Source organism: Anabrus simplex, chromosome 5 (assembly GCF_040414725.1).
Source record: "Anabrus simplex isolate iqAnaSimp1 chromosome 5, ASM4041472v1, whole genome shotgun sequence".
NCBI lineage: Eukaryota > Metazoa > Arthropoda > Insecta > Orthoptera > Tettigoniidae > Anabrus > Anabrus simplex.
The window spans coordinates 314,317,308-314,333,608 of record NC_090269.1 but is presented as its reverse complement, the minus strand read 5'-3'; the positions used below and the strand labels follow the sequence as shown (position 1 = coordinate 314,333,608).

Here is a 16,301-nt window from a genome sequence, read left to right as displayed (position 1 = left end):
TTTATAGAATTGTGAACACCAGCGTAATGTTTTGGTGTAGTTTTTCCTATTCACAAAGAAAGAAAAACGACGGAACAGGAGTTTCAATACACCGGTAGGTGGCTCAAAGGTGCTCGTGTATACTTGCTGTCTAGTTATTAATGCTATTACATTTACTATTGAAGATGCCTAAGTATGTGGGAAACAGAGATAACTTCCTTCCGATGTGTATTTGTTGGCATCAGACCCCTTGTGGTGGAGCAACACCTCCTGGATAATAAGGCCTCACAACAGCGCTGTGACATCATGCTACGGAGGCGATCACAATCCAAAGAAACGCAAAGCATGGTCACACACAAACATGATTTTAATATGTTTAGCTTGTGGAATAACTTATTTACCAACAAATAAAATTTAAATTTTAAAGGACATTGAATTATATTGCTGTTATTACTGTATCTTAGAGACTCTGTCATTATAAACAACACACTGTTTTATATCACGGCAGTATTTTACAACATTAACTTACTCCAGGCTGACTTGCTAACACACAGAACTGAAATTCACAAACATATTTCAATTTAAATAGGCACTGAATAGACAGTAAATGATTTTAAAATAAAAAGAGAACGTATAAAATTAGTTTAGGCCTAACATGTAGACTGTACTACAAAAATGAGATACACTAACTTAACACTTATTTACAGACTTCCATTTTGCGAAAATAACAAATTTCTTAACTTGTATCGTCTTTTGTGCATATAATGACTATTTTTATTTTGAATTAAAGTAAGTTTATAATAGTAGTAAATTTAGAAAGACACTGAGTTAATAATATTAAGGAAGAGGAGCATAACATTCACCTGGTCTGTAGATAGGCCTAGGTCCAAATTATAACACATTGGCATTAAAGTTAATAAGATATACATCATCATATATCAAGCATGCTAGTAATGCAAAAAGACTTCAATACTTCTGCCTATTACATGAGTACTGTACATACCTATTTTGAGAAAATTACAGACTTTCTTGAAGGTAAGGTAAGGGTGTATTCTGCCCGAAGGCAGGTCCGAACCTCCGCAGAGGTGTTCCTGAGCCGGAGTTTACGTGCGGTAGGGTGGCCAGTTCCTTTCCGCTCCTCCATTCCCTTACCCCCCACCAACAGTGCATGGCAACCCATCCAACTCCTGACCACGCCCAATGTTGCTTAACTTCGGAGATCTCATGGGATCCGGTGTTTCAACACGGCTACGGCCGTTGGCACTTTCTTGAATTTGTGCAATATTTTATGGATTCATTAGTTTTGTTCCTGCAGTAGTTATTTATTAGAATAGTTGTACACTTCAAAATAATGTTGTAATACAAATATTCTGAAGTGTGCTCCCTACATTCATTCCTGTCGTCTATACATTCATCAGCTGAGAGAACAATTTGCAGGGTCACATCACTTACATAGCTCTTATGGTTATTTAAGCTAAGAAATTTTCTCTCACTTTCTGGCCTCAACATCTTTTTTTATGATGACATATGTGTGTCACTAAGTGTACAGCTGTTTCTGCAGGATATTTCAAATTGCCCCTATTGAGGCTGTCAATAACATTATGATGACTATTTCTAACAGTAACATCTTTCAAAACGAAATCTGCACAGTAATTACAATTTAATTTCTTGAGAAGAGAATGACAACAATAACCTGCTATGTATGTTAAAACACTTGCAACACCAGATGTGCTGTCAATATCTGAGTCTGTTACATTCAGCTCACCTGTAAATGTTTGAAATGAGGAAACTGCACAATAATCATGATCTAACAGTATATCTTCATCAACAATATCATTTACAACAATTTTCCTACCATTAGAAATGGGCAGTTCAATTGAATTCAAGATTCTGATTTTTTTCTCAATTTCAAACAGCTGTCTAACAGAAACATGGTATTGGCCACCTGCAAGTTGCCTGTATTCACCAAATCGTGCCTCCAATGCATCTGTCTGAAACTTTCCAGGAAGAAAATATGACCATTTCAATACTTCAGAACAAAACTCTGTTAGCTGTATAAGACAGCAAGTTGTTCGAGTAAGAGCCCTATGCGTTTGACTAGACAATTTGACACATTTCAAACCTAGATTATCCCAATGATCTAACCACTGAACAAACTTCATTAAAAAACCCTTCCGTTCATCACCAGGTTTGTTGGTGAGAGGCTGTTGAAATTTATCTTTTGAAAGGGATCTTTACATTAACAATATGCCACCAGGTAGTGACTACTTTTACAAATTCAGCTGTGCCCTCATATGATGTTAAATTGTGCTTTTCTCCTACAACTAGTAAAGCATTTACTATATGGTCATTAAACAACTGACACACATATTTCACATTTTGTCTTTCAAAACTTGAAGGCCATAGAGCTTTGACAGTCAAACCATACCCATGCTTTACAAGGTCATTCCCTTCAGCCTCAAACAAGTCCCTTATAGCTTTGAAAGATGCAATTTTAACTTTAACTTGTTAGGATTTCCAGGATTACAATACTCAGTTTTAACGATCCAGAGTACGCCCGGATTCGACAGGCAGCCCAATCTTTTTCATGGGACAACAACCTACTCTATAAGTATGTTAACGCAACCAGGACCACTAAACGGATTTATGCCCCGGCTAAATTTCGAGAAGCCATCATCTGGCATTGCCACTTTATCACAGGACATGCTGGAGTGGATAAAGTGGCCAGTGTAATTAAGGAAAAGTTCATCTGGGAGTATCTCTGGAATGATTAGAAGGACTATAAGAACTTGCGACTTATGCCAACGGATTAAACCGAACAATTATCTTATGAGGGAATATCCAAGGCCTATCATCCCAGAGAAGCCACAGGAAGTGATGGCGCTCGACCTGTACAGCCCACTTCCGAAGGCGACCAGAGGTAACGAGCACGTCTTAGTCATTGTCGACGTCTTCTCGAAATTCACCATGTTGTTGCCTATCCAGAAGGCAAACACCGAAATATTTTCAGGAGACTCTGCAGGAATGTCTTTGCTGATATGGGAAAACCTGCATTCCTGCTGACAGATCATGGAAGCCAGTTCACATCCGCAGAATTCCAGGCGGCTATAGAAGGGTTAGAAATTCGTCATATAATGAACTCCATTCGTCATCCAGAAGCCAACCCTGCTGAGCGACTGATGAGGGAAATCGCCCGATTCTGTCGGGTGTACTGCCAGGAAGAACACTGGAAATGGATTGATGTGCTTCCAGTTATGCAGAAGATAGTCAACTCCACTATCCACGAATCTACTGGAGATATTCCAATGTTGGTGCATCATGGGCATATTCCTCATCGTCCGTGGGATGGTTTTCTCCCTGCTTCGCCAGATGCAGCAATTGATCAAGAAGCAAGAATCGCTAAAGCCTTACGGAAATTGAGGCATGCTGCCGACATCAGACAATGAAGGAATAGGAACCGTAAGTTTAGACAACCCTTGCAAGTGGGAGACAAGGTGTTAATTCGGAAACCTGCGATGTCTCGTCCGGAATTAAGGGTCTATGCAAAATTTTGTCCCTTGTATTTTGGCCCTGACAGGATTGCTGAGTCTTTGGATAACGGTGCCTATAAGATTACGAGACTAGATGGCAGCCTTGAAGGCATCTACAATGCTTCCAATCTCAAAAAATACTTTGAGTTGGATGAAATCAAAAGAAAATCCTCATAGTATTTTCTTTTCCCTGAGAGGGAGGGATATGTACCGGTTACGACCTGCACATGCGTATTTTTTGATAATTAATTTCATTCAATCATCACGCAAGATATTCAGACCGAACTTGGTTTGTTTACGTTCGGAGGAATGAGCAGGCGAGCCGAGGACAGTTGTGTGTGTGACGTAGCTGCAGGGGCAAGATAGACTGCCCGCCTGACACGCCACGTGTAGCTGGCCTGACCTGGTATGTTCTGGATATGAATGTCACACCTTCGCGAACATTCGATTGAAAAAATTTCAAAACTTCTCTAATAATTATCGCAGCGACTTGAGCGATACGTCATTTTGAAGAGAATAACATAAAAATCTCAAATTGTGAATCTCAAAGAAATCTGTTGAGGGATTCGTGAGATAACCAGCCTCAAGGGATCACGTTATATGATGACGTGGGAGCCCCCAAATCAAATATAAGGAGAGCTCACTTTACCCAGATCAGACAGTCATAGCTGAGTGTTCAGCCAGACTCTCCACACTGCAGTGTTCGTCGAAGTGCTGACAGAGGCTATCTTCAAATATTTAAAGTCTTCATGTGGGACTTAAACTCTGACAGTCGTGTTGAACTTATCAATTGTGCGCATGTGAACTCTAATGTTATTCAAAGTCTTTATAATGGACATTGAGTCTATCAGTCAAGTTGAACTTATAATTTTGCGAGTGATGAAGAACAAATTATTCCGAGTCTTTATTTGAAATTTTGGTGTGTGGTAACTCTGATTATGACAAGTCATGTATTGGACTTAAGTGACAACAGTTCAGTTGAACTTATGTTCTGTGCGCTTATAGAAACTTCTCGATAACTTACTTTCGTTCTTGTAGAACTGAGTTATTACCACATTGCTTGTGTGAAACTTAATCTCCGAACCAATATTAATTTAAAGGTGACACTACTGCAATATTCTAGGAACTGTGATATTTTTTTTTTCTTTACATTTCAGTCAGCATAATTTCTTTAATAGACACGAGTATTTATGAAAGTGTTCGAACTTTCCCATGAATATTACTGCTAATGATTGCTATGATAAAAGTATAATCGTGTGCTGTGACACAAGTGTTTCACTGTGAATTCAAACTGTGTTTTTTTTTATCCAATTCAAATAGAACTGTGTATTATTCTTCTGAACAGTGTGGAAATTATTTGTGTGTGACTGACAGCAGTATCTTTGATAAGCTCTCGAACAGTCACCTATTTTATTCAATGTCAAGTGCGCCTAACAACGGACTGTGCTTTTCATTTCAACCTTATTTCTTCGTCCAAGTGTTTAGTATTATTGCATGACTGACAGCAGTGTCTGATAAACTCTAGAGCAGTCATACATTTCTTTTAATTTAGTTAGTGGAAAATCACCACGAACTGTGCCAAGTGCGTAAACAATTTTCAGTTTCATTATTTGTATTCATGAACTGTGCTTTATTTTCTTCCAATTTTGATGCTAATCGCATCTACATCTTTAGTGAACTTTGAAATTCTATCTACAAGATTAAGAGTGAATTCGACGGCATATCCCAACCATATTAAATGAAACAGTGCTGTTAAACCAAACTGTCGGGGGACTGTGTAATTCTGGACACTCGTATAAGTTATATGACGAGTAATTACCCCGCAACATCATCGGAGATCGTCCAGAACATCGAAAGTTCGAGACTCACTCATATCAAACCAACCTGGGTGTTCCGGCCTCATCTCAACGAAGTATTGGCAACTTCCAGAACGTGTTCCAGCCCCGTTCAGCCTGGTGAACTGGGAGCACGGATCATTAAAAGGCGATGTTGAAGACAGTGACTATCAACAGTAAGGTGATGTGCACTTTGATATGCATTTCCTGAATAAAAAACTATTATTCAATCTGATTAAAATTTTTCTTGTAGATAGGACCCTGCCTCCTGTACCAAGCCCTAGCTAGTAACCACCCAGTATTGCCCTGAGGACTACTTCATGCTAACATTAAAGTTAAATCATAAAGTCGGGCTCTTTTACTGGTACAGTATGTATGTATGTATGTATGTATGTATGTAGTGCTGCCTCTTTCAAGTCTTTCTCTGAGAATTTTACTTAACATTCTTCAAATATGGCTATGTTAATGATAACTTCTACAAGAAACTCTAAAACACTTGTAGAACATAGATAATATAGTGATAGACTCATAAAGCATAAATAACTTATCAAGCTTTGATACAGAGCATATAAAAAGGTATTATGAATCTTTGGTAGAAACACAGAGAAACAAAAAATATGGTACATGTTCATCAAAAATGTAATATCTTCTTGCTCTCTGCAGTGAAGACATCAAAATATGTTACCATTATCTCCTGCTGTTAATAAGAATGTATCAAATCCCACATCTGGGCAGTCTTTCTTCCTATCATTTACACATATATTTCTCTATACAAAAATGTTACCTTTTTAATCAACAAAACCTATTTTCAGTTTAAGATCCTTTATCTTAGAATCAATTCTAACATAATATTTCATTTTGATGAGTGCTTCAGTGACTGCTTTTAAATCACCTGCTCTGAAAGCATCAGCTACAGTCCTGCAACAAAAAAAAAAAAAATGTTATTGCACAACAATGCAAGTCCCCATTATGACAGCTTAATAGACTGCCAAAATTTTGGGAGTTTTAAGTCTGAAAGAGCTCAGTAAAACAATTGGCAGAATATACAGTGGGAGAGAATATTTGTAAAATCCTACATAATATTGTAAGATATGAATTAGTTTCACAATGGGAAAGCATGAAGACATTGTCACGATCGACAAGAAGAGGAACACTATAAATCCTGTTTTAAGTACACTAAAGAAAAGAATCACACATACCCACTAGTTGCTAGGAGATGATTGGGTTGCTCTTTGGTGCATGAGGATCTGGCACAAAATTTTTAGTTAATTTCTTCCTTGGTTTTAGTATTCTTGTTTTGCTTTCAAAAGATCATCAATCACCGCTGATCTGCATTTAGAGCAGTCGCCTAGGAGGCATATTCTCTACCTGCTTTTTTACCTTGTGTTTCTTATAATTGCAAAGAATTTGGAAATTTACTGAACATCATCTTTGGTAAATTATTCCAATCCCTATGCACAGACGCTAGAGTGGAGAGGAAACAGGACCTCATTAAGAAAAGTTCCAGATTTTCAAGTCCATAAATATTTAAACAGAAATAAACATATGTGCTTATAACTCTCTGAATATCTGAGTATGATTTAATAGAATCTGATGTTCTTTTAAAGAACAAAACATGTCATTCTAGTTTAATTAAGTTGTTTCTTTTTCAGGTGTAATACTGTTACCATACGTTTTCTTGCAGGTAGTTTAAACATTTATTACTCAAAATTAGTTTCAGTAGACTGAAGAACCTAATAGTTATTCTATAACTGAGTCGAAACTGAAAAGAAATGGCTTCAGATATTACCAGAAAAAAGATGTCCATTACACAACACTGTTGAGGTCTTTTTGCAGTTGCTAACATCATCCGAAAAAATCCTTATCTCCAATTCCAGTTCTTTACTCGTATCACTTATGTATGCTTTTTGTCAAACTCATTCTATTGCACTAACCAGTATTAGCAGTTAGACTGTGAAGAAAAATATTAGAACGCACCTAACTTTTATGTCTATCTTTTGAGATGGCATGCCTGGAGAATGAAGAGAGATAAGGAAACTAAATGTACTGCTTCATAAACATCATCGCATTCTGTGGAATCATTTCTAAAGTATGTTTACATTGTCACCTATCAAAATAACAGGTAATTGTGTCCAGGTTACACCTAGTTGATACAATTCTGAATTGTATTGACCAGGTGGAACCTGGACACAATTAACTTAACTGTTATAATTAAGTCAATACGGACCATTAGTGGCCATCATGGTCATGAATTTTTATTTGGATGCAAAGAAAAACCAATCAAGTATTGTACAATATTTCTTTGGAATTCAGTTTTGTGAAACCTCAATGCAATTTTGGTGAACTTCATTGCTGAGCTTCAGAAGCCATTCACTATAGTTTGGCTTCACAGCATTTATAATCCTGTTTGGTTTAAAAATCGTAATTTTGGGCCACAGAGAAAAGTAACTCAAAATCAACTCAAGAGGGGTTGGGAAAAATGGAGACATACAATCCTGGCACTGACATTTGAAGTCTTTAGAAGTGGTTCAAACATTCTGCAGCTAATTTGACTGTCACTTTCAATTTGCTGCCATTTATATGCAGGTCTCCGATTTCTTCCCTAGGTCCGTGCAGCTCTTTTTGTTGTAACTCTTTTAGACATCTCAATAAACTCAAATACTACTGAATCCTTGTATTTACTTTAAGCAAAGTAACTTGATCAATAACAGAAGCAACCAGTCTATAATGTTGTAGCCCAACAACATGGTGGACACGCGTGTCTGGTGGCTTCAATACTGGCTGCACATCTGTGAGATGTTCTATCATATATTACTCTATGCTTGTTAACTGGCATAGAAATAGAAATATATTTATTTAAAGTTAATTACAAGTAGGACCAGAGGTCCCTTTGGCTGTAACTAACTGCCACTTTAACTTAAATGTATCACCTAACATACAAAATCTAATAAAAGAATACATAAAGAGCGTAAGATACATTTTCCTACTGAGGATATAAGAATAAGATTAAAAACTAAACATGTAGGAGATTACAATAATACTCTTAACATTTCATAAACATACACTATACTAACAAAGAAGAGAAGACAAAAGAGAAACCTAAGAATTTTAAAGCCGAGGATGAATTAAGAGTAAAACTGAGCATCTAAAATGTGTCTAGTGGGTTATAGTATTTTGTACTATTTAATTAATTTGGTGAAAATTCATTTACATGGCTTAATAAGTGGAAAGGTAGCGGTATTTAAGAAATTTTTTCTGAGTTCCCACACTACTTTGCTGAATTTCATATAGTTTAAGATCGTTGTATAATTGAGAGGCTGTGACAATGAACGACTTACTGCACTTTACCGTACGATGCTGTGGAACCTGAAGGGTGTTAGCTGTAAACCTATTGTCCCGATCATGCACTTGACTCATCTAAACAAAGGACTTGGTCAAATATGATTTTAATTCTATGTTTGTACTATCCAAATTTTTAAGTGTTACATTGTCATACTCATTGTTTTGAATTTTTAATGGGGGGCCCCCCCTATTTTAGTCAGGTCTTATTGTATACTGAATTTTAATCCACTAGCTGAGGAAGAGAATGCATAATATTCTCGAAACATGTACTAGATGTTAAGGTGAAAGGTAAATAAATGAATAGTATTGACTAGGCGGACCATCTTCCAACATATTTACTATTGTGATAGAGACGTGCAAATTACTGTCGATAAACCTAGTGGAAGATCATATGCCCGTGCCTATTACTGAACAATTGAAGCAATCAAGAGCGGGGTTTCGGGACTTATGGAACTTTCCAAATTGTGTAGGAGCACTTGATGGAAAGCACTGCAGAATGGATCGAAATTCTATAACTACAAAAAGTTTTTCTCAGTACGATAGTCCTGCAAGGTGTGTCTGATCCGGAATACAAATTCTTAGCCATTGACGTAGGCGCAAAAGGTAGCCAGATTGACGGCGTAATTTCACCATCATTTTCCTCCTCCACAAGAGCTCAGTTGTTCACGACGTCACCTGGGATCTATTATGAGTTCACCTGAATTACCCAAAACACTATTCATTTCCTTCTTTCCTTCTCTTCCTAAGATTCTTTATTAATGTCCAGAAAGGTTTCCCTGCTGCTTGACCTAGCCTTTCCAGGTTATTACCAAAATCTTCCCAAGACTTCTAATTGGATTCAATAACTATTCCTTTCACTCTCTTTATTTCATCAACGTACAGTTCTCCGTCTGCATCAGCCCCCCCTTTTTTTTTTCTTCTTTACGTCGCACCGACACAGATAGGTCTTATGGCAACGAAGGGACAGGAAAAGGCTAGGAGTGGGAAGGTAGTGGCCGTGGACTTAATTAAGGTACAGCCCCAGCATTTGTCTGGTGTGAAAATGGGAAACCATGGAAAACCATTTTCAGGGCTGTCGACAGTGGGGTTCGAACCTACTATCTCCCGAATACTGGATACTGACCGCACTTAAGCGACTGCAGCTATCGAGCTCGGTGCATCAGCCCTTGTTTGAAGCCATTTCTGATACATATTTTAAAGCTGCTCTCACTTGATCATTCCACCAAGATGTTTGCTTTTTCCCATCTTTACACACAGTTGACCGAGGGCATTCCCTTGCTGTTATAATGGATGCAGAAATTTTCTCACAGAACTGGAGGGTGTATCATAGAGATAGGATAGGAATGGTAGGAGGGGGAGTATTCATTGTGGTGAAAGAAGAATTTGCAAGCTACGAAAAAGTTAAAGATGAGACACATGAAATACTAGGTGTAAGGCTCATTTCTAAAGATAACAGGCAACTTAATGTCTTTGGAGTGTACAGACCGGGAAAGGGTAGCGCAGACGCTGATTCAGAATTATTTGATAAGTTAATCAGCTATGTGGGAAACGATAAGGAAAGGAACGTGATCATAGCGAGTGATCTCAATTTACCAAATGTCAATTGGGATGGTAATGCGAATAACAGGAAGCATGACCAACAAATGGCAAATAAGTTAATACGGGAAGGGCACCTGTTTCAGAAAGTGATGGAACCAACTAGAGAGAAGAATATTCTGGATGTGGTGCTGGTAAAACCAGATGAGCTCTATAGAGAAACCGAAGTAATAGATGGTATTAGTAATCACGAAGCTGTTTTTGTGGTATTAAAAATAAATATGAAAGAAAGGAAGAGATTAAAATTAGGACTGTTAGGCAGTACCATATGGCTGATAAAACAACAGGCATGAGGGAGTTTTTAATAAGTAACTATGATCAGTGGAAAACAGTAAATAAAAAGGTAAACAGACTCTGGGATGGGTTTAAAGCAATTGTTGAGGAATGTGAAAAACGGTTTGTACCTTTAAAGGTGGTAAGGAATGGTAAAGATCCACTATATTATAACAGGGAAGTAAAGAGACTAAGAAGGAGGTGCAAGTTGGAAAGAAATAGAGTTAGAAATGGCCGTGGAAGTAAGGAGAAATTGAAGGAACTTGCTAGGAAATTGAATCTAGCAAAGAAGTCAGCTAAGGATAACATGATGGCAAGCATAATTGGTGGCCACACTAATTTTAGTGAAAAATGGAAGAGTATGTATAGGTACTTTAAGGCAGAAACAGGTTCCAAGGAGGACATTCCAGGAATCATTAATGAACAAGGGGAGTGTGTATGCGAGGATCTTCAAAAGGCAGACGTATTCAGTCAGCAGTATGTAAAGATTGTTGGTTACAAGGATAATGTCCAGATAGAGTAGGTGACTAATACTAAAGAAGTATTAAAATTTACCTATGACAGCAATGACATTTACAGTAAGATACAAAATTTGAAAACTAGAAAAGCAGCTGGAATTGATAAGGTTTTGGGGGATATACTAAAGACAATGGTTTGGGATATAGTACCATATCTGAAGTACTTGTTTGATTATTGTTTGCATGAAGGAACTTTATCAAATGAATGGAGAGTTGCTATAGTAGCCCCTGTATATAAAGGAGAGGGTGATAGACACAGCTGAAAATTACAGGCCAGTCAGTTTGACATGCATTGCATCTAAGCTTTGGGAAAGCATTCTTTCTTATTATATAAGACATGTTTGCAAAATTAATAACTGGTTTGATAGAAGGCAGTTTGAGTTCAGGAAAGGTTGTTCCACTGAAGCCCAACTTGTAGGATTCCAGCAAGATATCGCAGATATCCTGGATTCAGGAGATCAATTGGACTGTATCGCGATTGACCTGTCTAAGGCATTTGATAGGGTAGATCATGGGAGACTACTGGCAAAAATGAGTGCAATTGGACTTGACAAAGAGTGACTGAATGGGTGGCTCTGTTTCTAGAAAATAGAACTCAGAGAATTAGAGTAGGTGAAGCTTTATCTGTCCCTGTAAAAATTAAGAGGGGAATTCCTCAAGGCAGTATTATTGGACCTTTATGTTTTCTTATATATATATATCAATGATATGTGTAAAGAAGTGGAATCAGAGATAAGACTTTTTGCTGATGATATTATTCTGTACAGAGTAATAAATAAGTTACAAGATTGTGAGCAACTGCAAAATGACCTCGATAATGTTGTGAGATTGACAGTAGGCAATGGTATGTTGATAAACGAGGATAAAAGTCAGGTTGTGAGTTTTACAAATAGGAAAAGTCCTCTCAGTTTTAATTACTGCGTTGATGGGGTTAAAGTTCCCTTTGAGGATCATTGTAAATACCTAGGTATTAATATAAGGAAAGATCTTCATTGGGGTAATCACATAAATATATTGTAAATAAAGGGTACAGATCTCTGCACATGGTTATGAGGGTATTTAGGGGTTGTAGTAAGGATGTTAAGGAGAGGGTAAATAAGTCTCTGGTAAGACCCCAACTAGAGTATGGTTCCAGTGTATGGGACCCTCACCAGGATTACTTGATTCAAGAACTGGAAAAAATCCAAAGAAAAGCAGTTTGATTTGTTCTGGGCGATTTCCGACAAAAGAGTGGCGTTACAAAAATGTTGCAAAGTTTGGGCTGAGAAGAATTGGGAGAAAGAAAACGAGCTGCTCGACTAAACGTTGCCAGCGTTTCGCCCCCGTGTGCTAGCAGGAATGAGTTCGCTGGATAATTTATAATGTCCAATAACGGACCATTTATATTGCTATGTTCTGAGCTGTCAGTGGAGAGATGGCGTGGGATGACATCAGTAGACGAATAAGTTTGAGTGGTGTCTTTAAAAGTAGGAAAGATCACAATATGAAGATAAAGTTGGAATTCAAGGGGACAAATTTGGGCAAATAATCATTTATAGGAAGGGGAGTTAGGGATTGGAATAACTTACCAAGGGAGATGTTCAATAAATTTCTAATTTCTTTGCAATCATTTAAGAAAAGGCTAGGAAAACAACAGGTAGGGAATATGCCACCAGGGCGACTGCCCTAAATGCAAATCAGTAGTGACTGATTGATACACCCCACTAACACTGATGGCTCCCCGTAGAAATCCATTTCATTCGCCAAGTTGTTTCCAAGGAGTCCCTTGCCTGTCAAATGGGGGTGGGACTCCGTTACTCCCATAGGTCCATGGCTAGCTTAAAATGTTCTGAGCTCGGTTTATTCTGTGAAGCAGGATGCTACTCTTACTTACACATAGCCCAAGTGAGGATCTCTCCTCTAACGGGTTAGGGACCACCAGTGGGTAGTTTAGTCCTAGCTGCCCAAGCACAAGGAGGGCCATGATTCAGAATATGTCTGAGATGTCCACTCCCTTTCCATAGCAACTGGTATCCCGACATGGTCACTTACTAGGCCACTCAGCTGTTGCCCATGGTTCACAAACTTGGATATGACTACAGTAATCCCCCACACCATGAACTATGGATGTAGTAGTTAAATAAGAATTAAAAGGTTAGCATTGGGAAGGATAGAATGGACGGCTGCATCAAATCAGTCCATGGAATGATGACTCAAACAACAGTTCTACTGTATGTTGGGTATTCAGCCCGAAGGCTGGTGTGATCCTCCATACCTCCGCCAACAGCTGCCATAAACAGCCTACGCGTCACTGAAGAGGCACACTAGGGAAATTAGGAGTGAGGTAGTTTCCCATTGCTTTCCTCGCCGAGCCAGAAGTTGCCGTTGCATATCAGTCTGCCAAGCCCACTGAAATGCATGCATCAACTGGCTCTATGAGCGATATTTTCACAGCATTCATAACAGGGTCTGGCTGCATAAGGAATGGTATTACTAGCATCACTCATACCTCAGTCACTTTCATATTGTCAAAGCCAAGGATGAGACTGAGACAGGGGAATGGAGGTAACAAATTTATTCTAGCCCACAGCAGAAGACATAGTGCACTGTAAACACTACACCTCGCCAGCAAAGGTATGTATGTTACATAGTACACTCAATTGTAGACTACCACTAGCGGCAAACAACTGGCATGTACCTATGACAGAACTGTCAGGAATTTATAACAGAACAGCAGTCCGGCTCCATGGCTAAATGGTTAGCGTGGTCACAGGGGTCCCGGATTCGATTCCCGGCAGGGTCAGGAATTTTAACCACAATTGGTTAATTTTGCTGGCACGGGGGCTGCAAGATATATTTTGAAGACCAAATGCAAAAAATAAATGGTATAAGACATTTGCTGAAGAGGCAGTCTAGTTACACTTCATACTTCACTACCGGGTATGGACTTTTAGGAAAGAGAAAAATGTGCAAAAACGAAGTAAAACAATAACCAAAGTACCCAAGAGGTGATTCTTCTTTTAGGCTTTGCTAGGGACCCACCAACTAGCTCCTAGACATAATCACACTTACACCGACATAGAAAAATGAAAACTGACACTATGTAATTCTCCGAAATGCAACCAATTCCTGTGTTCCTATTGACTGGAGGACAGTTTCTATTGTCTCTGATACAGCCTGCATCATGTGTGGTCCACTGTTGCCACATTCCACAAAAATAACAAAAACAAATTATGAAAGTGACATGTCATGACGTGTCAGATGTAACTGCAGTATCTGCAATATGACTACGGTATATTAAGTACCCAAGGCATATTCTCTCATGTTCTTGTCACCAGTCAACACTGTCACAGGGATACTGGAGGCTATGCGTCACATGTTAGAATGAATCCTCTAATTTTGCAGTCCCTTAGTAAGTTATTCAAGTGCGAGTTAAAGGTGAAAAGAGAGTATTTTAAAAGAATTACCAGCTTGCCTGTTTCCTTCTCTGGAAACAAATTATCCAATTATCAGAACAGTTCCAGAATAATTAAAGGCTAAAAAATTGACAAGCAATGTTTAGGGCAATCTGGAGAGAAAACTTTCATTAAACTAATTCCAATAGCATATAAATGTGGCCTTTAATCAGCAAAGTGTAGATAAAACTCTGCATATTAATGAGCCAAGAATTTTTGATAATATGCACCTTCCCCTTGGTCGTGCCTGTACTCTAAAATTTTGAAACTTTCAACCTATCACTTTGTCTATCTATTAACGTCACTCGCTCAATGTGGACAGTCAATCCAATTTTTAGGTTAACTGGTTGTTTTACATAACTGGTCTTCTCTAGATAAAATCTTATATTCTATTGCGGCTAGACAGTCTGGGACAAGTTGTACACAACTGAATTACAAAGCTTCTTGTTCTCACAGTAAGATGACATTTTAAACAGGACTTCCTAACACTTCAAAACACAACAGGCCATAAAGTCTTTATAATGTAAACAACAAACCTAGTCAACTCTTCGAGTACAGCCTTATTTTCTGCATCCAAGGAAGCAATTTCAGAATATGTCTTTGCCTGGTCAACTTCTTCATTTTTTTCCATAATCTCCATCAGGAATTTCGGATCTGACTGCACATTTCCCTCATCCAAATGAATGCCTTCCAGTTTTAGCATATATAATCCCCTACTTAGAGGGTGCAAAAGTGTTGTGTATGCTTTGTTTACCAGTGCAGAGTAGTCTGCTGAATACTGTCTTTCCTCCTAAAATCAGAAAATAGTAGGTTGTTGATTAATAAGCACAGGAAGAATAAGGTACTAAGGGAAGTAAGATCTGGTAAGCACAGGTCATACTAGCCTCCATACTGTTAGCAAATCGATCAGGATGGAGAATATTTTGCAGCTTATGATAATGAGTGGTAAGATCCCTTTGCTCCAGTTCAAAAGAAGGCTTTAAATTAAATATGTCAAAGTAATTGCTATTTATATCAGGCTTTTGTAAAACATTACAACGACTACAAAATATCTCCGTTCCACTCCTCATGGCCGCACATTTCCAACAATGAAGGGCACTACTAAAGTTTCTGTGTCCTTTGCGTAGTAATTCACAAGTTTCAACATGAAAAGGTAGAGAAAAATTCCTGTGTGGGTAACATTTAACCGTTAGACCCAATGCAAAGTTGTGAAAATATTTATGTTTGGAAAGAAACAGTCTACTCAAGTAACGGGCCATCAACTCATCCCCTACTCAAATGATAAATCCCTGATTAATTCAATCTTCACGGTCTTCCCCTCGATGATAAATAAACATAAAAACGAACAGGCCAGCTATAGTATAGTTATTGTATAGCTTCTACCAAAGAGAATGGCGAGGATAGGTCTACGCCTAAGTAATTCTACCAAGAGTACACAGTACAGTATGTTCTTGAATTTGATTTGGGCTCGGTATTTCACCCAGACACTATACTTTATTATATTCGTACTAGTTCTACACTCGCACACAATTCCGATAAAGTAAGACACCAATGCAGTTCGCAATTTTCTCTGATTGAGAAGTACTTGAAGATTGAGTAAAGTAGTTCGTGCAGTGGACGCACAAAATGGTTTCAAAGTACTTGAAGTAGTTCATTAGAAGACGTAGCATCTAGACAAATGAGAGTGATTAAATTATGTACACAATACTAGGAGACATAGGAGAATCACAGGGACACAAGGTATACTAATCTTCACGCTAGAGTGGCCGATCTCAGCGACTTCTACGGGTAGGC

General features: G+C 38.2%; 1 protein-coding gene across 1 annotated transcript; it reads right to left on the bottom strand.

Moving 5' to 3' along the window:
* Nucleotides 1-325: 325 nt before the first annotated feature.
* Hsc20 (iron-sulfur cluster co-chaperone protein HscB-like protein, mitochondrial) lies at nt 326-15,954 on the bottom strand. Its single transcript, XM_067147538.2, has 3 exons — nt 15,392-15,954; nt 15,044-15,297; nt 326-6,262 (listed from the first exon to the last, which is right to left on the bottom strand). Exons 1-3 carry the CDS (start codon nt 15,764-15,766, stop codon nt 6,133-6,135), a joined length of 759 nt encoding a protein of 252 aa, XP_067003639.2. The 5' UTR covers nt 15,767-15,954; the 3' UTR covers nt 326-6,132.
* Nucleotides 15,955-16,301: the final 347 nt, after the last annotated feature.

Excerpts from the sequence above, each read along its gene's own strand:
- Hsc20 (XM_067147538.2), bottom strand. The coding sequence starts at position 15,766 with ATGGCCCGTTACTTGAGTAGACTGTTTCTTTCCAAACATAAATATTTT. Across the intron at positions 15,298-15,391 it reads GATTTGCTAACAGTATGGAG|GAGGAAAGACAGTATTCAGC; the intron begins GCTAGTATGACC and ends TTCTGATTTTAG. Across the intron at positions 6,263-15,043 it reads GTACTCGAAGAGTTGACTAG|GACTGTAGCTGATGCTTTCA; the intron begins GTTTGTTGTTTA and ends TTTTTGTTGCAG.